The sequence below is a fragment of the Coregonus lavaretus genome (assembly GCF_964263955.1).
Source record: "Coregonus lavaretus genome assembly, chromosome: 6".
Taxonomy (NCBI): domain Eukaryota; kingdom Metazoa; phylum Chordata; class Actinopteri; order Salmoniformes; family Salmonidae; genus Coregonus; species Coregonus lavaretus.
This window is the reverse complement of record NC_139993.1, coordinates 18,511,535-18,535,315: the sequence shown is the minus strand read 5'-3', so window position 1 is coordinate 18,535,315 and position 23,781 is coordinate 18,511,535. Positions and strand designations below refer to the sequence as shown.

The window sequence follows — 23,781 nt, the reverse complement described above, 5'->3', positions numbered from 1 at the left end:
CACACACACACACACACACTCAAACACACTCACTCACTCACACACATAGTCGTTGATCAGTTAGTCAGTCATTCTGGAGCTTGCCATTCACAGAAGCAGACCTCATGGCTCTATGGATAGCCCTATACCTATCCCTCTTCTTGGTAAGTGCCCAACGCAAACTTTGGATGTCATCTGTAGAGTGTACATCGTATGTGCAGGTAACCAAGCTGTTGTGATGGTGCCTGTGACTGGGTGGCAGTGCTTTAGGTTAACCTGCCACCATATCTACGACCAGAGGAGTGTTGGAGGTATGTTTGGTGTGATTGAACTTATCTCAATGTAGATGTTCCATAGTCTGAGCATCTTAGTGCATACAGACGTCCACACCATGGCGATTGTCATTTTGATTTCGTTCACAAAAATAACATGCTCATTATTGTTGAGGGAACACCCTTGCTTTTGTTGTCGTGTCAGAAACACTTGTGGCTGCAGACATGACCTGCGTCATTTCGCCGGGCGGCTGTAGCTTGCGCTCTGGCTAGAAGTGTCTGTCTGCAAACAGGGCTGCTCAGCATATGTCTGAGTCTGGCTAAGATTTGTAAGGTTAAGTTTCTTTAATATCATTAGTCAGTACATTTGTCACCTGCTCTGATGTTCTCTATCTGTGGTGACTGTTTTTTATATGGGGTTATTATATCAGAGGGCGATTTTCTCAGTGGGTGCTGCCTCACTTACCTAAATAGCATTTTATTATGAATTCACTGCTTTTCTTTGAATTTTGATTTTGCCAACAGATTACCAAACAGGCTAGTGTTGAGTCTGAGCGCACATGTGAGGTCACATTAAATCCGATGGTGGGCCAAAAATGTTACTTTTTATTTTATTGCTTTACTTATTTACTTTATATACTATACTTTGTTTAAGCTTTTTGATGGATTAATCTGTTGCACCCAGGTTGTCGATTGCTGGCATGATCTGGATAACACCGAGTATGACTGTTGGCCATTAGATAGCCCTAATGATTACAACATGATCAACTGTGGAGGTAAGTCCAACCTGATTAATTGTGTGGAACTGACTTAAAGGAGAGAAGGCGGTCTGTTGTTGTAGTGCTATTGTATAATTTGATGGTCAGAAAGTGCAGAAATATTGCTTTGATGATTTCTGGTGTCACTGGATTCCTTATCTTGGAGAATACACACAAAAAAGTCCTTCCTCAACAGTGTGTGCGTGTGTGCATGTGTGCATGTGTGCGTGTGTGTGTGCTTGTGTGTGTATGCTCACGTGTGTGTCCAGGGCTGGAGATGTCCTGGGTGCTGCGGCCACCGGAGAAAGTGACGGATGGGGAGGAGTTCAATGTCACCTACACCGTCACAGCATCAGACTACTTCTATGAGTATGCAGTCAAAAACAAGATATTCCAGTTCAGGTGAGCCAATGTCTGTAATTCACTCCCTGCCATACCAATCAGCCTATCCGTCCGTACACCTGATGACCACAACATGAGGAAGATAAAAAATGTACTGGGAATGGGAATGCCGAGACAGATACTCAAACATTTACTTTATAGATTGAACCTTACAGTGTACACAGTAGATCTACTGTGCACCCAATCTAGTAGATTGCCATCTACTGTGTACACTGAAAAGCGCAATCTATAATGTAAATGTTTGAGGCATATCTTCCCAATCTAATGTAAAGATATAATTTACATTACATTACTCAGTCGACATTTGAGTAAAAAGTTATTTGTGTTGAGGTAACATCCTATAGTGCCTTATATATTACCCATGGATCTCCTGTGTTTTACTGTAGCCTCATATCTGGATGCCTTTAGATACTGTACATAATTGCTGTTTAAACAGACTGTAAAGATCTATTTGTCTATCTACCCATCACTCTCCAGCAACGCCTCCGAAGCCAAAAGGTTCTGTGACAAGCACGACTGTCCCGCAAATTGGAACAGTGCCAACGAGATCAACTGTTGCATTTACCATGCCAACATTCACTCCTGCCCTCTGGCTCTCATGGTCAGTACTGTCACCCTAAAAAGCTGGGTTGTGTTCATTGGGCACTAAACGTAAGAAAACTGACTGAAACAGGGAGAGACTACCTGGACTTAAGAAATGTTCATTTTTGTTTTCAATTTCAGAACGTTTTCTAAAATGTTTTCTGTTTCATGGCCTAATGAACATGACCCTGGGCTTCCCTGTGTGTATTGGGTCGCTGCCAGTCTGCTGAAAGTACACTGAAGGGGAAGACAGATGCCAAATTCTTAGTTGACCCCTAGCCCCCACCCCGGCCTAGGCTACTTGATAGATGTGAGAGGATTAGATAAGAGTAAGCAACGGTAATATTGTAGCTCCACTTTTTCTTCTGATTGAATGGTATGTATCATATTATAACACCTATCCAGGGGCACAGCTCTCAACGTGTGTATGTATGGGGTTATTGGGAAATAGACAGAAGATACAATCTGGTCTAACCAAAAGGACAATAATGCTATTCAATACTTTCAGGTCTATTCAAGCGGCCAGGGTAGGGGGTATAGGGGTCGACTTTAGGTCACGTTTTGGGCAAGAGGCATACAAAAAAGAGAGTGGTAGCAACAGTAGCATTTGGTGTCCCTCCGAATTGCCTTTGTGTGTGAGGAAAAGCTGCCCTTACTTTACATCGGCAGCTGAGAGCCATTACAGGTACACTGAGACCTAAGGCCCGCCCATTATCTTGCTGCTGACATTAAAACATTTGATTTGTGTGCGAAGGACCTAAAGGCATTGAGTATGTCTCATCAGAGGCCTGAATGCCTTGATAGCAGGGATGGTAAAAAAGTACAAAATACAATTACAAAATACCACAAAGATCAATGTATCAAAATAAACTACAAAATATTTGTATTTTGAAATGTATTTAATTAAAATACATAATTTTTATTTTAAAATAAAGAAATACATTTGCAAGTAGCCGGTCCGAACAGCAACAACATTCTCAGTAACAGTTACAGAAACGTTTTACTTGCTATGACTGTGACATGTTGTTGTTTATCTACCTTAGTTGAATGCACTGACTGTAAGTCACTCTGGATAAGAGTGTCTGCTAAATTACCAAAATGTAAATGTACAGTATGTGCGAAAATAAACATATAAAAATTGCAAATCACACTGGGTATTACTATTGGCCTTGTTTTGGGGCGGAGCTCATTAGAGTAATACTCAGCATGCTTTGCAATTGTTCATTTTTACATACACATTTACATTTAGTTAATTTAGCAGACACTCTTATCACACCATAGTGCCATCAGACTTCTGAAACCAATGCAGTGTGAAAGGGAGCCACAAAATTGTGAACCGCTGTAAAAATTTGAAAATACAAATTACAGCTCTCAAAAGTAACTTGTTACAAAATCCATTGGAGTGTAGTTCAGACAGTATAATACACATTTCAAATACTCAGAAGTAATTGAAATACTTATTTCAAATAGGTGTAACAGAAATACTGTCAATCTCTGCTTGTTAGCACTCATTCTCTCTCCCCCACCCACCAATCACTGTTTGTTGAGTACTATGGTATAACGCTGTTGAAGATTTCGATTGGTTTTGATTATGATGCTAACCCAATCATGTCGCCCCCACAGAGGCAAGGCGGTATTTGTGGTCCGTGGATCCCTGATGACGGGAAGATTGTGACTCACACCGTGTCCAAGGCGGGAAAGATGAGCAAGAAGTTCTGGACATCAAAGGTACCAACCACTGTAAAGTAAATGTAAGGGCTTTTCACACTACTGAGCCGAACCGAGCGGAACCAAACAAAGCTGTACTGCTCTGGCCTGGTTAAGCATCCACCATTGTTTTTCGGAACTGGGCAGAAAGGACAATGTGAAAAGAAATATCCAAGCCAGTATCGGCACGATACTGTCTGTGTTAAGGGTACTAGTAAACAGTAGTGCTCATGTTGTCTTTATGTGCTTTGGTAGCTATCTGACAATTGAGTTTTTAATCACGGTCCCATCCAGGTGGTTCTGGTTCATGTAGGAGTGACCTCAGTCATTGCCCATATCAAAATTGGACATATGCATGCAGCGCTGGAGTCCAAGGTCCTGGTCGTCAGTGCTCAAGGTCAGTGTGCTGCTAACACTAGCAGTGTATCCATTTGTTATTATGCACAACTCCTATTGCTACTCAAGGCTCACCCCTGTGGTGAGCACCACATTTTGGATTGTAATAACTTTTGTACATTGTTTTTTAGGCCTAGTTGTTTATTTGTTGTGGAAAAATCCAGACATTAGGATGTTGTTGCTGCACAGAAGTGTTCAACTCTAGCCTGAGTCGTAGTGGTAATCTTTTCTCCTTGGTGCTTAGATTGACACACTAATGTTATTCATGAGCAAGCTGGTTTCCCAGGTCTAAATCATAGTAGTAATTTCAAGGCAAAGATAAAAGGTACACCTGTGTCATAACAGTTACGTGGGAGTTTGTGTGTGTGTGTGCGTCTGTGCGTGTCTTAGTGTGTGGGGATGACGTCTGCGAGATGGAGGAGAACTGTCTCACGTGCCCGGCGGACTGTGGTGCCTGCCCCATGTCCATCACCATCAAGGTCGCCATCGGACTGCCCGTCACGCTCTTCTTCGGTGGCTTCATCTTAACCATGGTGGTGAGGCACCAAACAAAAAATATACACCAAACAATACAAATTATTTTGTGGGGTTTTTCTCTTGCATCCAGACCAGGCACAAAACAAACTCACTTCTGAGTTTGGTCATGACCAGGCAAATCATTCTCATCCAATGCAGATGTTTTGATAAAGCCCATGCTTCTATCTCTTTCTCTATAGTGGTTCCAGTACCAGAAACAGAAGATGTTTTGGGACGAAAGCTGGATTATCAACTATAAAAATATAATGTTTGGTAAGATGAGATGTCATCTGATATGAATCAGGTGAACTCCTTTGCTTGCTTGCTTATGCAGTTCAGTTCAATACATATTTATTGTCCAGGGACGGTAATTTGCAGCATGCACAATTGTAATCTGCAGCATTATTTTCTCCTTTCTTTAGCATGTCTCGCACAATATAGCAAAGAAATGACTGTAAAAGAGCATGTCATGCATCCAAACATGTTTTCTTCAATGCTGCACACAAATTGCCATTCTGGGAGTCTTTTACATACATTTCTATACCTAATAGTTTCCTTTTTTGGCGTTTGCAGGTAAAGTGTGTTACATGGGCTTCTGCAGTACCACCAGTCTCCAGCCGGTGAAGAGTAACTCCAGTGTGAGCCGAACTACAGACGTGACTGTCTGCACTATGGTCAACACCACCTTCAAACAGAGCTTTATCCAACCTGCCATTTAGTAAGACGTCTTACTTAAACACTGAACTGCATAACGCATGTCTAAGGCATGGTATTTATTACACAGGTGAAGGGGGAAAGTACTGTGGCCTGGGACTGCTGTAAAGTGGAGCATGCAGATATTCACGGCTATTGATAATAATGTATTTGATTCAGAACTAGTGCACTGCAATGCACTTAAACAGAGTACATGTATTTATCCAATGTGCACTTATCAGTCATCAACTATATTCTCAGACAATTATTATATGAGGAACCTAGTTTTATTTGTATAAACTGCTTTTGCTTTGCATCTGTCTACGTGTAGTAGGTTTGCTGTCTTTCCTGATAACTAAAAAAGTCATTATTTTCTATTGGTTAGTGATGGAAGGACTGTAGCAGTGAAACACATCCAGAAGAAACACTTCACCCTCTCCAAAACTATCAGGAGGGAGGTGAAAGAAGTGAGGTGAGTAGAACCTGTGTACTCCTAAAACCTCATACACAGACACAATTACCTAGAGTATATATTTTGATTGATCTCATGCAGCATTTTCTTCACTTACTGAAGATCTGATAAAAATCACATAGTAGTATCCCATCAGGCAAAAACATTTTTTTGAATCACAATTCAATGTTGAACATCAATGGATTTTTTTGTTACATTTATAAAAAGTCCTCAAGTTACAGTTGTTGTCTAATTTCAACCCAGATTTCAACCACATATCAATGGCAGGGTGATTTCAAGGTTTGGTTAATTTCAAATTGAATTCACCTTTGTTGACAACTCAACGTCAACTAAAATTGGATGTTGATTTGATGTTGATGTCCGGTGTGATTGGATATGACACATTTGCACCACCAGTTCATTTCTAGATATTGCATTGCTTTTTCTTAGGGAACTGGATCACCCAAATCTCTCCAAGTTCATGGGTGGTTCCATTGAGGTCCCCTACGTCAGTATCATCACTGAGTACTGCCCCAAAGGAAGCCTGGCTGATGTCCTCCTGAATGAGGATGTGCCAATCAACTGGGGGTTCAGGTGAATGTCAAGACATCAGCTTTTTCTACCATCTGTCTGAAGAAAGAATACTGCACTATATTTTACATTTACATTTTTAGTAATTTAGCAGACGCTCGTATCCAGAGCGACTTACAGTTAGTGAGTGCATACATTTTTCATACTGGCCCCCCGTGGGAATCGAACCCACAACCCTGGCGTTGCAAGCGCCATGCTCTTCCAACTGAGCTACAGGAGGCCGGTTTCCTTGACATTAACCTTGTCCTGCACTAAAAAGCATTTCCATTGAACATGCTTCTTAGTCTAGGACTAGGCTCAATATGTGTCCAGGACCTTAATGTAATAGAACCTAATTCTGTTTTATTGTGTTCTTCATTTATGCTGGCACACAGGTTGTCATTTGCTACTGACATAGCCCGAGGAATGGCTTACCTCCACCAACACAAGATGTTTCATGGCAGACTTCACTCAAGGAATTGCGTCATTGACGACCGCTGGGTCTGCAAAATCTCAGGTGATAAAATTAAGACCTCCCTGTGTAGGAGTGTGTAGCCAGGCAGCATATCTCAACATGCCTTTATCTACTACTGTTGTGTCCTTGAGTAAGGCACTTAACCCCTAACCTGCTCCAGAGGCGCTGCTCAGCGGCTGACCATGTGTTGTTTAGAGCCTCTCGTGTGAGTATATATGTTGTTCCGGGAGATTTGGAACAACATAAGAAAGAAAAGGCAACATTTATTTTTCACAAAGGACAATTAAAATGTTATTGTATTGTATTGTGTTTGGTTTACATTAGTGAGTACACAGGACCAGTAAAAAAGCAAAATATATTTACATTTTATTTATCCTGTGTTGTTCCAGACTATGGCCTGACAGCCTACAGAAAGGAGAACTTTGAGGTAGTCAGTAATGGGTTCCACTGTGAGGATACCTACCGTATATACTATGCCCCTGAGGTCCTCCTGGGAAGCAGCTCTAATATCACTCCGGCTGCTGACGTTTACAGGTACTGTAGCCCCACTGCGACAGCTATTATATATATATGATGACACCATGGTGATAACCATGGTTGGGGCCAATTCCATTTCAATTCAGTCAGTTGAAAAGCAATGAGGGAAATAAAAATTTGACTTCCTGAATTTACAATTGAAATGGAATTAAGCCCAACCCTGGTTGTAACTATTGTACTTACTGTATGTGATATTATTATGGTGGTATGGTAATTACATAAATACTAGACCATGGACATGTTGTTTATGTTTAAGTCAGCACGACAGTACCTGCAAGTTTTTCATCCAAGGTGCTAGTTTTATGCTAAATTGAGTCTCAGACACAAAAGTGCATGCATGAAACATCTGGGATATGGTTATACCATCTGTATGATCTGGTGTTATTAGATGTGTTCAATGGTTTCTGTGTCTTCCCCTCCCCAGCTACTCTATCATCTTAGTTGAGATTGCCACCCGCTCTGACCTCCTTTTAGTAAGTATGATACAAAGATAATACTAATGATAATGACCTTTGACCACGCACGCTCAGGTTTTTGTTTACCATTTTTTTCTCTATGACCACCTCTCCGACAGGACCAAACGGAGGGCGTGAAGTTGGATATCATGTGGCGCCCTTCCCTGCCTGAACTGAAAGCTGGGAAAGCGGATACTGATTGTCCTAACCGGGGAGATTACTGTGAGGTGTGTGACAAAATCCACTGACATTTGCTGTTGCTTATTATTTAATATACTCGGTCCGATGATTCAGATGTATTCATTTAAGCACTTTCAGGAGCGTTTTACTCCAAAATATGTTTAATCTTATATTTGTATTTTGTTCATGTTTGACACAGTCCCTCAGACATTGTGCATGTCACCATTCAAGTTTTGGGGTAAAATCTTTAGATGTACGGTAAGTGTGCCAAAGAGGCTAATTTCTTTTTTTCTTTTTTTTTATCTCTACTCTGTAATACTTCAACAGCTGATCAAGAAGTGCTGGTCTCATAATGTCACATTGAGGCCGACTTTTGAGCAGGTGAAGAAGATGCTGGATAAGATGAACCCACACAAAGTCAGCCCTGTGGACATGATGATGAATCTGGTAATGCTCTGATATAACATTTGGCCACTTAAAGGATGAGTAAGTTATTTCAGAAGCTAGCAGATTCATTACTTACCAACAGCTGCAAATCTCAATAAAACAACATATTGTTTTGAAGTTCACTTTCCTTACTTTGTCTAACAACACAATCATTATCTAGCAAAAAAGTTGTGGGTCAGAGTGCAGTATTTATTTAGTTTCATAGCACAAACACTTGCTAGCAAGTTTCTCACATTGGCTTTAGCCGGGGCCTGCCTGGAGACGCATCCAGGTGCAGCCCCGAACCAGCTTGTGACTAAAACTAGCCTGTCACTAAAATTAGCCTTTCATTAAAACCAATACTATTGCCATCTACTGGCGTGGTTAATCCCTACAACATACTGTACATGTGAACTTTTCTTTCCTAGATTCCTTTCCTTCTTTCTTTGCTCCCTTTCCTTTCCTCCTTTCCTAGCTTCCTTTCCTAACTTCCTTTATTTTTCTCCATTCCTCGCTTCTGTGAGTGATTAAAAAAACAATCGGTTCAAGGACATACATATGGTGTAATAGAAGCAATTATTAGTGCCAGGGTTGTCTTCGAAATGTGTATTTATTTACACAAAGATTGACCACGAAGATTGCCATTTTCCCCTTCACTATAATGGTGGATCCTGTTTTCTGCAAACAGTGTTTGTAGTACCGCGGTTGGCTTTGAACTTCATGGATTGAATGAGGAGGAAGTAATTCTCCCCTGTTTCTCCCCTGGTTTAGCGCAACAGCTAAAATGGCTTTGAAAAAATATGATTTCAGCTAATATCGAGAAGTAGGCCTATCTAACAAAATAACTACATTAGGCATTCACTAATCATAAACTATTTACATATAATAGAAACTTGGGTACATTTGTAGACAAAATTCTATTTTAGGGCTCTAGCCAATCTGTTTTGCTGAAGCGTTACAGATTGTACGATAGAAATGTAAAGGTAATTTCTGATTGAGCCGATTTATGCAGCGTTTTCAGTGAACGCAGTCTCCGCTAACGTGGAAACATTGCCTTTAAATTTCAATCACGCTGTAATGATGAACTTCCACGATACAGATTGAATAGAGCCCTTCCTCAACCTTTAAATCAAAATCTTATATATTTGGAGAGAAAAAAATCAGCAGACTGATTATTATGATAATCACAATAAAGTGGGGAAAAAAAGTATTTAGTCAGCCACCAATTGTGCAGGTTCTCCCACTTAAAAAGATGAGAGAGGCCTGTCATTTTCATCATAGGTACACATCAACTATGACAGACAAATTGAGAACATTTCTTCCAGAAAATCACATTGTAGGATTTGTAATGAATTTATTTGCTAATTATGGTGGAAAATAAGTATTTGGTCACCTACAAACAAGCAAGATTTCTGGCTCTCACAGACCTGTAACTTCTTCTTTAAGAGGCTCCTCTGTCCTCCACTCGTTACCTGTATTAATGGCACCTGTTTGAACTTGTTATCAGTATAAAAGACACCTGTCCACAACCTCAAACAGTCACACTCCAAACTCCACTATGGCCAAGACCAAAGAGCTGTCAAAGGACACCAGAAACAAAATTGTAGACCTGCACCAGGCTGGGAAGACTGAATCTGCAATAGGTAAGCAGCTTGGTTTTAAGAAATCAACTGTGGGAGCAATTATTAGGAAATGGAAGACATACAAGATCACTGATAATCTCCCTCGATCTGGGGCTCCACGCAAGATCTCACCCCGTGGGGTCAAAATGATCACAAGAACGGTGAGCAAAAATCCCAGAACCACACGGGGGGACCTAGTGAATGACCTGCAGAGAGCTGGGACCAAAGTAACAAAGCCTACCATCAGTAACACACTACGCCGCCAGGGACTCAAATCCTGCAGTGCCAGACGTGTCCCCCTGCTTAAGCCAGTACATGTCCAGGCCCGTCTGAAGTTTGCTAGAGTGCATTTGGATGATCCAAAAGAGGATTGGGAGAATGTCATATGGTCAGATGAAACCAAAATATAACTTTTTGGTAAAAACTCAACTCGTCGTGTTTGGAGGACAAAGAATGCTGAGTTGCATCCAAAGAACACCATACCTACTGTGAAGCATGGGGGTGGAAACATCATGCTTTGGGGCTGTTTTTCTGCAAAGGGACCAGGACGACTGATCCGTGTAAAGGAAAGAATGAATGGGGCCAAGGAGTGAAAACCTCCTTCCATCAGCAAGGGCATTGAAGATGAAACGTGGCTGGTTCTTTCAGCATGACAATGATCCCAAACACACCGCCCGGGCAACGAAGGAGTGGCTTCGTAAGAAGCATTTCAAGGTCCTGGAGTGGCCTACCCAGTCTCAAGATCTCAACCCCATAGAAAATCTTTGGAGGGAGTTGAAAGTCCGTGTTGCCCAGCGACAGCCCCAAAACATCACTGCTCTAGAGGAACAGTGTGTGAAAACCTTGTGAAGACTTACAGAAAACGTTTGACCTGTGTCATTGCCAACAAAGGGATATAACAAAGTATTGAGAAACTTTTTTTATTGACCAAATACTTATTTTCCACCATAATTTGCAAATAAATTCATTAAAATTCCTACTGTGTGATTTTCTGGATTTTTTTTTCTCATTTTGTCTGTCATAGTTGACTTGTACCTATGATGAAAATTACAGGCCTCTCTCATCTTTTTAAGTGGGAGAACTTGCACAATTGGTGGCTGACTAAATACTTTTTTCCCCACTGTACATGTCATGAATCTCACAAATCTGTATTGTAAAATGATTTGGACTTTGGATCAAAATGGAGATATCTGCTGTGTATGGATCACTGGACCTGCTTTCATAATTGTCAACATACAGTATATTTGCTTATAGGTACACTGCATAACATGATGTCTGTTACAATTCTAGATGGAAAAGTACAGTAAGCATTTAGAGGCCATTGTAGCGGAGAGAACACAGGATCTTCTCCAAGAGAAACAAAAGACAGACTGTTTGCTATACAGTAAGTACATGAAACTACCAATGGTCCACGATACAGTAGGTCGGAGTTGAGGCTACTTACACTATATATACAAAAGTATGTGGACACCCCTTCAAGTTAGTGGATTCAGCTATTTCAGCCACACCTGTTGCTGACAGGTGTATAAAATCGAGCACACAGCCATGCAATCTCCATAGACAAACATTGGCAGTAGAATGGCCTTACTGAAGAGCTCAGTGATTTTCAACGTGGCATCGTCATAGGATGCCACCTTCTAACAAGTCAGTTGGTCAAAGTTCTGCCCTGCTAGAGCTGCCCAGGTCAGCTGTAAGTGCTGATATTGTGAAGTAGAAACTTCTAGGACAAACAACGGCTCAGACTCGAAGTGGTAGGCCACTTGAGAGCACAGAGCGGGACCTCCGAGTGCTGAAGCGCGTAGCGCGTAAAAATCGTCTGTCCTAGGTTGCAACACTCACTACCAAGTACCAAACTGCCTCTGGATGCAACTACAGCACCACACACAAGCCTAAGATCATCATGCGCAATGCCAAGCGTCGGCTGGAGTGGTGTAAAACTTGCCGCCATTGGACTCTGGAGCAGTGGAAACCCATTCTCTGAGGTGATGAATCACGCTTCACCCTCTGGCAGTCTGACGGACGAATCTGTGTTTGGCGGATGCCCTGAGAACCCTACCTGCCCCAATGCATAGTACCAACTGTAAAGTTTGGTGGAGGACGAATAATGGTCTGGGGCTGTTTTTCATGGTTCAGGCTAGCATGACAATGCCCCCGTGAACAAAGCGAAGTCCAAACAGAAATGGTTTGTCGAGATCGGTGTGTAAGAACTTGATTGGCCTGCACAGAGCCCTGACCTCAACCCCATCGAACACCTTTGGGATGAATTGGAACACCGACTGCGAGCCAGGCCTAATCGCCCAACATCAGTGCCCGACCTCACTAATGCTCGTGGCTGAATGGAAGCAAGTCCCCGCAGCAATGTTCCAACATCTAGTGGAAAGCCTTCCCAGAAGAGTGGAGGCTGTTATAGCAGCAAAAGCGAACCAACTCCATATTAATGTCCATGAATTTGGAATGAGATGTTCGACAGGCAGGTGTCCACATACTGTTGTTCATGTAGTGTATTACGTGTGGTGTTGTCTCCACTGTCATCTAGTGGTAAAGAAGTAAATTCAGATGTACCACAATGACAACATAAATGCTCCCAAAATACATTTGGATGTTGCTATATACTGTTTTTCTGTTTGGAAGAGAAAGAGTTGTTTGAATGCAAAGCCATTGGTGACACCAGTGACCATTATATCTACATTTAACAAAATTCCTGAATGGAACAGTTTGAAAGGCAGGAAAATGTTTTGAATCTAAAGTTATTTATTGTTATTTAAAACTCCAGGGTTGGACGGCATACCATTCGAGGTATACCAAACCTTTTTTGATATACTCAGAGGACCATTATTAGCATGTTTAACCACTCCTATGTAAATGGTAGATTATCAGACACTCAAGAAGAAGGTCTGATTTCATTATTACTGAAACAGGATACAAGTGGAAAATATAAAGATCCAGTCCATTTAGAAAATTGGAGGCCCCTTACACTTCAGTGTTGTGATGAAAAAATTATAGCAAAATGTATAGCGCATAGAATTAAAAAGGTATTATCGGACATTATTAATTCTAATCAGACAGGTTTTTTACATGGACGATACATTGGAGATAATATAAGGCAACTATGAAACACTATGAAAAATCTGGGAAAACAGGTCTGTTATTCATAGCAGACTTCGAAAAGGCATTTGATAAAGTACGACTGGGGTTTATATATAAATGCCTGGAGCATTTCAATTTTGGAGAATCTCTTATAAAATGGGTTAAAATCATGTATAGTAACCCTAGGTGTAAAATAGTAAATAATGCCTATTTCTCCAAAAGTTTTAAACTGTCAAGAGGAGTGAAACAAGGTTGTCCACTATCGGCATATCTATTTATTATGGCCATCGAAATGTTAGCTATTAAAATCAGATCCAACAATAATATCAAGGGATTAGAAATCCAGGGCTTAAAAACAAAGGTGTCATTGCACGCTGATGATTCATGTTTTCTTTTAAATCCACAACTTGAATCCCTCCGCAGCCTCATAGAAGATCTAGATACATTTTCTAACCTCTCTGGATTACAACCAAATTATGATAAATGTACTATATATATATATTGGATCACAAAAAAATTATATTTTTACATTACCATGTACTTTACCAATACAATGGTCTGATGGTGATGTGGATATACTCGGAATACATATCCCAAATGAAATAAATGATCTCGCTCCAATAAATGTTAATAGAAAGTTAGCAAAAATAGATAAGATCTTGCTACCATGGAAAGGTACATACCTGTCAATTTGTGGAAAGATCACCCTGATTAACTCTTTAGTATTATCTCAGTTTACCTATTTGCTTATGGTCTTGCCTACGCCTAGCGAACTGTTTTTTAAATTATATGAGAAAACAATATTCCATTTTATTTGGAACAGCAAGCCAGACAAAATTAAACGGGCCTATTTATATAATGGATATGAATTCGGAGGACAGAAATGATAAAATATTAAAGCATTACACCAATCACTAAAAGCTTCAGTCATACAAAAGTTATACTTAAATCCGAACTGGTTCTCTAGCAAATTAGTAAGATTGTCTCACCCAATGTTTAAGAATGGCCTTTTCCCCTTTATTCAGATTACAACCTCTCACTTTCAGTTATTTGAAAAGCATCTCCCAAATATCACTATTTCTAAAACAAGCCATAGAAAGTTGGTTGCAATTTCAATTGAATCCTCCAGAAACGACAGAACAAATAATGCAACAAATATTGTGGTTAAACTCAAATATACTAATTGATCAAAAAAACATTATTTTAAAAAGGTATAATCTTCGTAAATGATATCATAAGTAGGACTGGTGGAGTTACATGCAGCTAACAAAAACATATGGAAATGTCTGCTCTACCCAAAATTACAACCAAATAATTGCAGCATTACCGCAAAAATGGAAGAGGAAAGTGAAAGGGGGAAAAAGTAAAGAACTTGTCTGTCGGCCTTGCATTAAAGAACATAATTGGTTAAAGAAAATTGTAATAAATAAAAAAGTATACCAGTCTCAGTTAAGGACCAAAGGATTGACTTCCATCCCATATAGATTGCAAAATAGTTGGGAAGAAATATTTGACGTACCGATTCCATGGCATAGTGTTTATGAACTGATACGCAAAATTACGCCGTATTCAAAACTTAGAATTTTTCAATTTAAATTATTATACAGAATTCTTGCTACCAATATAATGTTATTTATATGGGGGATACAATCTTCCCAGCTCTGCAGATTTTGCTGCGAAGAGACAGAATCATTAGATCATTTGTTTTGGTACTGTCCATTTGTAGCTTGTTTTTGGACACAGGTCCAGGAATGGCTAAAGGATTGCAATATTTACCTTGAGCAAACCCTGCAGATAGCACTACTGTGTGATCTGAAAAGTCATAGTCACTCAATCAACAATATAATAATACTTTTAGCAAAAATGTATCATGAAAATGATCGGAGAGGTTGACGGTAGAGGCAGTTCAGGAGTAAAAACAAACAAAATATAATTATTGTAAAATGTGTCCATAAAATGTATATAGTATGTATAAGCTGGAAGTAGAGGCCTAAGCATTGTTGTTCACTAATTTACTCCAATTAGGGAAGGGGTGGTGGGGTTGGAAAGTAATAAAGGGATTTTTTTTTTTTTAAAGGATATGTATATATATGTATGTATATGTATTTATATGTATGTATATGTATGTATATATATATATATATATATATATATATATATATATATATATTTGCGAGAAAAAAACCATATGGGGGATTGGAAGTGATGCAGACAATTACATTGATGGAAGTTACAATCTATCTGCAATATTAAAGCTGATCTACCCCCTAAAAAAAGTTTTATAAATTTATTTGATTTATTATTTTATTGTCACCAGGTATGTTACCAAAGCCGGTGGCAGATGACCTTCGTCAGGGTCGCACGGCAGAGGCTCAGAGCTACTCCAACGCCACAGTCTACTTCAGGTATGTGTCATTAGTAGGGCCAAGAGTTTTTCCTAATCAGGTCACGTGATCTGGAAAAACTCTTGGCCCTAGTCATAAGACAGTGCAGTATTGTGGCACATCCACATTAGTTCATGTATTGTGTCCAATGGAGGTGTTGAATTGGGTATTTATTTACGTGCATTAAGAAAGAGTTCTAAATGGTAACAACCCTTCAGTGACTCCTTTCTCCCTATCCAGATTCCCTCCCAGGTGCCACCGTCTACCTTTTCAAGGTAAAGATTTAGAGATGAGTAACATTTCTTTCTCCTTGTTGGCAGTGACATTGTGGGTTTCACGGAGCTCTCTGGCTCAAGCACTCCTCACCAGGTGGTGGACTTTCTAAATCAGCTCTACACCACGTTTGATGACATCATTGATAATTATGATGTCTACAAAGTGGAGACTATAGGAGACGCTTGTAAGTATGATGGCAAAGAATCTGTCTCTCCGTCCATCCGTCTGTCTGTGACTGCCTGTCTGTCTCCATCAATCTGTCCATCCTTCTGTCTGTTAGTTCGTCTGTCCACCCATCCGCATGTGTGTGTGTTTGTGCATTGTTATCAAGACTGATCTAAATGTGTCTGCCCCTCCAGACATGGTGGTCTCCGGTGTCCCCAATGAGAATGGCATAAACCATGCGGGGGAGATCGCCAGCATGGCTCTGGGTCTGGTCAATGTTTGCCATGCCTTTAAAATCCCCCACAAACCCACCACACAGTTGAGGATACGAGCTGGCATCCACTCAGGTAGAGTAGTCCAACTGGGTTATGTTCAGTAGGGCACACCGTTGTGCCTACTGAACACAACCCTTGTGACATCTCACTGTTTGAGTGGAATAATGGTAGTAATGATCAAAACATCTAACTCAATTGCATCTGGTCTGCCCTTGTTGAAATGTTAGGCAGTTTTGCTAACGGAATGTACATTTATCTTGTGCTATGCATTCAATATGAAATGTAAAAACAGCCATTACAAAATGTGTGTTTTCCCACGTTTACATCCTACTTGTATTTGTGAGAGGTATTGACATGTTGAATGCACCGAGCTGTCTGTTTGAACTACTGGCACACAGCTCGGACACTCATGCATACCCCACAAGACATGCCACCAGAGGTCTCTTCACAGTCCCAAAGTCCAGAACAGACTATGGGAGGCGCACAGTACTACATAGAGCCATGACTACATGGAACTCTATTCCACATCAAGTAACTCATGCAAGCAGTCAAATTAGATTTAAATATATATATATATATATATATATATATACACCTTATGGAACAGCAGGGACTGTGAAGCAACACAAACATAGACACATGAATACAAACACACGATAACATACGCCCTGTACACACACGTACACATGTATTTTGTGTTATAGATATGTGACAGTAGAGTAGGGGCCTGAGGGCATACAGTTAATATGTTATGAAATCTGTTATGAATGTATTGTAATGTTTTTAAAATACTGTATATAACTGCCTTAATTTTGCTGGATCCAAGGAAGAGTAGCTGCTGCCTTGGCAGCAGCTAATGGGGATCCATAATAAATACAAATACATCCCCACAGGACCCGTAGTTGCTGGTGTCGTGGGAACCAAAATGCCACGGTATTGCTTATTCGGTGATACAGTGAACACAGCATCGCGGATGGAATCAACAAGCGAAGGTACTCAAAGATCAAATGCAACCCTTGAGTATATACATTTAAACTCTGTGAGAGTGCAGTTTGTAGGCCTAAGTAATAGTGAAATATTCAGATTCTTTATCTGATTCAGGGTCTATAAAATGTGTGTGCCGTATTAACAGGCCAACTGACTCCACAGACCACTCAGCCTGGCTAAGGTTGAGCATATTGTTCATGGGCTGGGTGGCAGCTGAGGTTGCCATTGGTGGGGCACCGATTTAGCCTCTCTGCCTTTATGCCAAGCTGGATTTTCTCTGTCTGTGCTCTTCAGCACCCTGCAGAGGGGTTACATAACTAGAGAGAGCCATTCTCCTCACTGAGCTCTTATAATCCTCGCAACCAAGCAAAAAAGACAATGAGGGTAGAAAACAGTGACCCTAGTGTGGCAGTGATTGGAAAACGTGAAACATAGTGGCTTTTAGGCTACTACATGAAAATATATTATTTCTCATGTGATAGGGCAGGATGCCCAACATTACTTTTGTAGTACTGAATTACTTGTTGTACAACGTTACTTTTCTAACACTGTATTTGCCTTTTGTAGATTGTCATTTATAATCCAGCTAGTATAAAAAATTGTGATTATGTCCATAGCGCTGAAGATCCAGGTCAGTGGAGCCACTGCTGACCTGCTAAACACACTGGGAGGTTACACTCTGATCTGCCGAGGATCACTAAACGTCAAGGTAAGATAATCAGCCATTTCCCACTCATTAGTATGGATAATGACACAGTAGCAAAGGGTTCATGAGGAGAAAATCTAGCCTGTTCCCAGATCTGTTTGTGCTGTCTTGCCAACTCCTGGTTATTTTTTTCTCCAAAAAATATGGTTTTGACAACTCCTATGGTTGTCGTTTGCCAAAGACAATGGCCATAGGCAAGACTGCTTGTGAAATGCAAACTGTATCCAACAATAGTGTTATCATATCACCTTCTCACACTACTAGTTTGACCTAATTTAAGAATGCTCCTAGTTAGCAAATGTACAATATAGGAGTATCTGTCTGTTCTGTGAACTGCTATGGTCGATATTCTCGTGGGAAACAATTAAAAAAGTGGTGTGCTAAGACATTTTTGGACTTGGCTATGGCGGTTTCTGTAGAAATCTTGCCAGCAACAAACATTTATTATATTCACCCCCTCTGTCTCATGGGCTTGTATTCATGCAGTCACCAAGACCTTTGATTTGAAGGGAGGGAGGGAGTTAGTAGAGGGTGGAGAGAGAGAGGGAGGGGGGGGGGGAGGAGCCAAGTGTATCCCATGGGATAGGGCCCAACGTTCATACTCATTGAAAGACTGCATGTCTCCATTAGGGAGCGGCCTCAGCTGCTTTGTGCTTGTCCCTTACCAACCTTAATGGCCCTCATTTAGTATTTACAAGGACACACATGCTCCCCAAATACGGCCCCTTTCTCGGAAGAGAGAAAAAGCAAAACAATCTCCATTGGTCTTGATAGGCTGTCAGACATACAGTATACTGCTTTTGGATGGTCTATGACCTACAAGTTTAGCCTCCATTTTTTTGCATCAACGATACTGCTCTTTGTTTGTAAAGGGGAAAGGTGAAATGACGACTTGGTGGCTGGAAGCAAAGAGAGAAGAATCCTCGGACCCACTCCTCGGATCCACCGAGTTCAGAGGAGTCCCTGTGCCAGTTAGCAACTAGTCAACTTCTAGCCTTCATAGTCTCTGTCTGCATACATGGACCAAAGTTTGTGTTTAACAGCTGTATTGTGCAATTGATATCAAATATATTTATATACCGCCCGAAAGTCTTGGAGCTGTATTGTGAGTTTGTACAGGGATTTTATGTTCAGGCAATACCAATGTTGGTTGTACTTTAAGTTAGAGCATTTTTTCATAATATGAAAACAAACATTCATAGAAAAAAAATGCTCTAACTTAAAGACCACCAAAATGGGCAGTTATTGTATTCATTCATATCCATATGGTGGATATATACTTGATATGTGCACTCATATTTCCTATTGTAATGGAGATGGGTGGGGGAGAGGCAATAAATACAAAAATAGATTATCCAGTGTGGAATTCAAACCACAAGTCACATGATTTTTTCTTGCATCTCTCCTTGGTACACCAACATTAACATTGCCCCCAACAAGTCTAATGACCACCAGAATCACACCCCAAATGCCATAGGTTATCTGGAAAATAATCCATTACAGAGAGATAGTCTAAATGTCCACATATTCCAATATGGTGAATTGAAATGCACAGTGTTGTATCATATAATATATTATGATATTAGCATTACCTGATTTGATTCCATGTGTAAAATAAGCAGGTTATTGTTATGTATTGCTATGTAGTGGATTTTGTTGGTAGTGAGGTTTAGTGTTTTCTGTTGCATTTCCCACACACCTCATAGCTACCAAAATAAGAATTAAACTGTGATCATTCTGAATTTCTTCACTTCTTTATAACATGGCTCTCCTCTGGTGCAACACAAATAATACATCATTTGGCAATAAACCATTCAAAAGATATGGCAAAAGTATGTGTTATTTACAATGTTACTATAATTGAAACTTGACACATTACATTTAAGGTTTATCTCCTGATGGCAGTTACATGTCTGGTTGACCCAGAACAAACAAACTGACACTGCCTGTGTGATGAACTGTTGCCACATTGCAGATACAATAGTGCTGATGCACCATTATGCACCCTCACTCTCAGTGAAAAGCATTGCACTTATCTAGCTTCAGCAGCCTGCCATTCGCATGCAGTGTTGACAGATATTTTTTGTATTAGGAAGTTGATTGAAAATATGTTTCTACACCAGCCCTGTTCCTGGAGAGCAACTGTCCTATAGGTTTTCACTCCAAAAACCTACAGGAAGGTAGCTCTCCAGGAACAGGGTTGTGATATGGTTCATTGATTGTACACAAGGATTGGGTGAAAGATCAAAGGCAGGTCACATCATTACATCATTGCAACATTGTAACTTTTTGAAATCATGTTTCAAACATGCACCTGCTTGCTGAAAGTGTAGTTTGGGAATTTGTCAAAAGATATTATAGATTTACAGCCAATCGAGTAAGGAGGTGTTGGTTGCCTGACAACGCAGTAGCCAATCGCTGTAGTGTTTGGTTTGTCAGCTCCCGGAGTCTGCAAGCTCGTGAGGCGGCTTATGAGTTTTTTCGGGGCACCTTCATGATGACATAAAAACGTAGGTTAAGTTTTATTACATGTCATCTGTAGAATGTTCTATGTAGGAGACACTTGCATATCCCTTGGCCTAGATATTGGCGTTATTTTAGTAGCATGCTAATTCTACTGTACCTGGTTTGACAGCAGCTTGTCTGCGCAGCTTCCTCGTGCATTTGACCGTTCTCGTATTGGTCCAAACAAGTAATCGTTAGCGAGCTAGCTACTGTAGCTTAAAAAACTGGCCTGCAAACGATATTAACTGCGCTGTTAGACTAGTTATATATGAGTTATCCAGCTTGTTGTCTTGCTAGCTATCCCTTGCCCTTTATTCTACAACGGGCTGGTCAAAACAAGCGTTTGTGATTGGTTAAGACGCGTTCTAAGCCATATGTTTAGCACGGGGTAGTTTTGTTGAGAGCCGCGACGCTCGGTCTGAACATGCTTGCGTTACGGTTTTGGAAGACTAAGAACCTATCATACTGTCGAGAAATTATTTTCAAAAAACAAAAGGTTAAATTAATACACAACTTTATAGAGTTAAGGTTCAGACATTACCATATTTCCATGTTACAGCGCTTGTTTACGGAAAACATACGGAAGAAGGCGGACTACTTGTGCTAATGAACACCACAAACGTGTTGTCACTGAAATTCTGTCGGCTGCAACTGTGTTAAAACAGTGTACAGTACGTGTGTATTTTGCGTTTGTACAATTATTTTGATGTGATAGAATAGTAAAGGGATTTGTTTCTAGGACCGTGCAGCAATTGAGACTCGATTCACGTTAGATGGAGTATTTGGCTGTTTTGGCTTCTTGGGCCAATTCGCCCTTTAAACAAAACATGTAAGGTCCTTGGACTAAGGAGTAGCTTTAGTCCAATAATTGGCTAAGCTGTCCCTAGCCAATTTATCAATAACAAATCCTCGGGGAGCTCGAGCCTTCCACCATTCACCAGCTGGGACCACTTTAGTCGGGCTCGAACATTATCCAGTCAGTCTCAAACTCGACAATGTAGTGAGACTGTATCATTAACTTATCTGGTATTGTAAGTGGATTTCTAAATCACACATTCAACTGGGCACACCATGTCATTTCAACGTGGACATTTGAGTAATATTATTCACCCACTCAAAAATACTGCATGAAGTTTGTTGAATTTCCAGTGTGTTATCACTATACTTTAAACAATCTAAAAGCACAACCAAATTCCAATGGAAAAACAATGTCAGATTGTTGATTTAGTTGTCATATAAATGTGTTATCACTGCACTTTCAACCATTTTAAAAGTACAACAAAGTTCAAATGGGACTACAATGTCAGATATTTTGTATTTACAACAATTTAATGTTTTATCACTGTGCTTAATCTAGGCCTAATAGCACAATACAATGACCTGAATTGCAGTTGAGATTACATTAAAAGTACATAGTGCAAGTGATCAATGCTGTTAGCGATTCCGTGCAGATTATTATATCAATTGTGAAGATCTCCACAGACCTGCGACCTTTGCACACTATCGTGAACATGCACGCTTTCTATGATTACATAAGAAAACATTTTACAGTAACCTCAATGTGGCCATGGATGTCACCATGGCTCGCGACTAACTTTCTTCCTCACCGTCCTGGTACTGTCCTGAAGTGCAATTTCAACTGTCCCAAACTGAACTTGAACCGTCCCAAAATGTTATGTTTTGATATGCCAACATGGGCCTAGGTCATTTGCAGTACTTTTACACGTTTACAATATATCTAAGAGAGAATAATGTTGTTGTGAACTGGTTACTGAAAAAAATTTAGTTGGAGACATTACATTCCACCACCAGCTGCCCCATTAAACAACATAACACAACAATGTACAATAAAGATTGTGTGTTCCCCAGCCTTCACTTTCTCTGCTTCACCCTCCCTCTTCAGTCACTGAAGAATGGTCGCCGTGACCTTTTTGAGCGCCACCACTTGATAACGGCCAGGGCCTAAAATGTACTTTTTGGTACACCAGCCACTGTGGCAGGTAGATAAAAAAATCTACCAGCCACTCAGATTTTTTACCAGGCTAAATATTGTCTTCCGCTAAAATTGCACCAACAAAAACAAAAAAAACGGATGAGCATGCTTTGTAATGTTCCTAAAAACAATAAATGTATTACTAGTAAGCAGTAATGTGGCACATTGTTTAATTTAATTGCATTTTTTGTGACCTGAGTCTTTTAACCAAAATATCACAGATGAGACAAATGTTTACCTGCCCCAAAAGGGCGGGGGATTACTGTGGTAATGCGACTCGAGTCATGTTTGTGCCTGTGAGATTGAGTTTGACTAGTATCCGCGGTTCTTCTCTTTCCTAGCAGTTGAAACTCAAACAACCTAGTTTGTGAACAAAACAATGTAAATAGCCAAGGAACACAAGGAAAAAGTCTAATTTCAGTAGACTTCTGTTTTAAGTCAATGAAACAAACTTTATCTGTCATTCAGCTCTTCACGTGCGTGCGCGAGGCAGAAACACTTTGCACATTTTACAGTGTGCATTCAGTTCAGGTCAGGGAAATACAACCATATTCTCTAGAACAGTAATTCTCAACTGGTGGGTCGTGACCAAATTGTGGATCGCGGGAGGTTTTGAGTGGGTCATGGTTGTCTGAAAAAGATTATATATATATATATATATATATATATATATATATATATATATATATATAATAATAATAATAATAATAATAATAATAATAATAATAATAATAATGTATGAAGAAATACTCCAGTCCTTAACCAACAATGCATTTATTTCTTAATAAAAAAGTAAAATAAAACAACAACAACAAAAAAGTGTTGAGAAAAAAAGAGCAGAAGTAAAATAAAATAACAGTAGGGAGGCTATATATACAGGGGGGTACCGGTGCAGAGTCAATGTGCGGGGGCACCGGCTAGTTGAGGTAATATGTACATGTGGGTAGAGTTAAAGTGACTATGCATAAATAATTAACAGAGTAGCAGCAGTGTAAAAAGATGGGGTGGGGGTGCAAATAGTCCGGGTAGCCATGATTAGCTGTTCAGGAGTCTTATGGCTTGGGGGTAGAAGCTGTTGAGAAGCCTTTTGGACCTAGACTTGGCGCTCCGGTACCGCTTGCCGTGCGGTAGCACAGAGAACAGTCTATGACTAGGGTGGCTGGAGTCTTTGACAATTTTGAGGGCCTTCCTCTGACACCGCCTGGAATAGAGGTCCTGGATGGCAGGAAGCTTGGCCCCAGTGATGTACTGGGCCGTACACACTACACTCTGTAGTACCTTGCGGTCGGATGCCAAGCAGTTGCCATACCAGGCGGTGATGCAACCAGTCAGGATGCTCTCGATGGTGCAGCTGTATAACTTTTTGAGGATCTGAGGACCCA

General features: G+C 40.3%; 2 protein-coding genes across 4 annotated transcripts in view; both read left to right on the top strand.

Annotated features, from left to right (window-relative positions):
• Window positions 1–19,255, top strand: LOC311130605 (atrial natriuretic peptide receptor 2-like). Its single transcript, XM_084163388.1, has 24 exons — window positions 1–143; window positions 777–836; window positions 937–1,027; window positions 1,279–1,411; window positions 1,889–2,012; window positions 3,617–3,721; window positions 3,995–4,097; window positions 4,487–4,632; window positions 4,813–4,885; window positions 5,186–5,330; window positions 5,691–5,777; window positions 6,207–6,350; window positions 6,722–6,843; window positions 7,191–7,335; window positions 7,763–7,811; window positions 7,913–8,020; window positions 8,301–8,420; window positions 11,312–11,405; window positions 15,426–15,513; window positions 15,813–15,952; window positions 16,128–16,280; window positions 17,102–17,200; window positions 17,813–17,904; window positions 18,774–19,255. The coding sequence occupies exons 1-24, from the start codon at window positions 105–107 to the stop codon at window positions 18,882–18,884; spliced, it is 2,571 nt and encodes an 856-aa protein (XP_084019514.1). The 5' UTR covers window positions 1–104; the 3' UTR covers window positions 18,885–19,255.
• A 972-nt stretch (window positions 19,256–20,227) lies between these two features.
• The window catches only part of LOC311131335 (afadin- and alpha-actinin-binding protein-like), a 29,756-nt gene continuing 26,202 nt past the window's right edge, over window positions 20,228–23,781 (top strand). For 2 of the 3 annotated variants that reach the window (XM_084164267.1, XM_084164263.1), the window contains exon 1: window positions 20,228–20,411. The gene's annotated coding sequence lies outside the window, so the exon portion shown is untranslated. Of the gene's footprint in view, window positions 20,412–20,530; window positions 21,078–23,781 lie in introns of those variants that run through there. The other variant, XM_084164264.1, reaches the window with a different exon arrangement.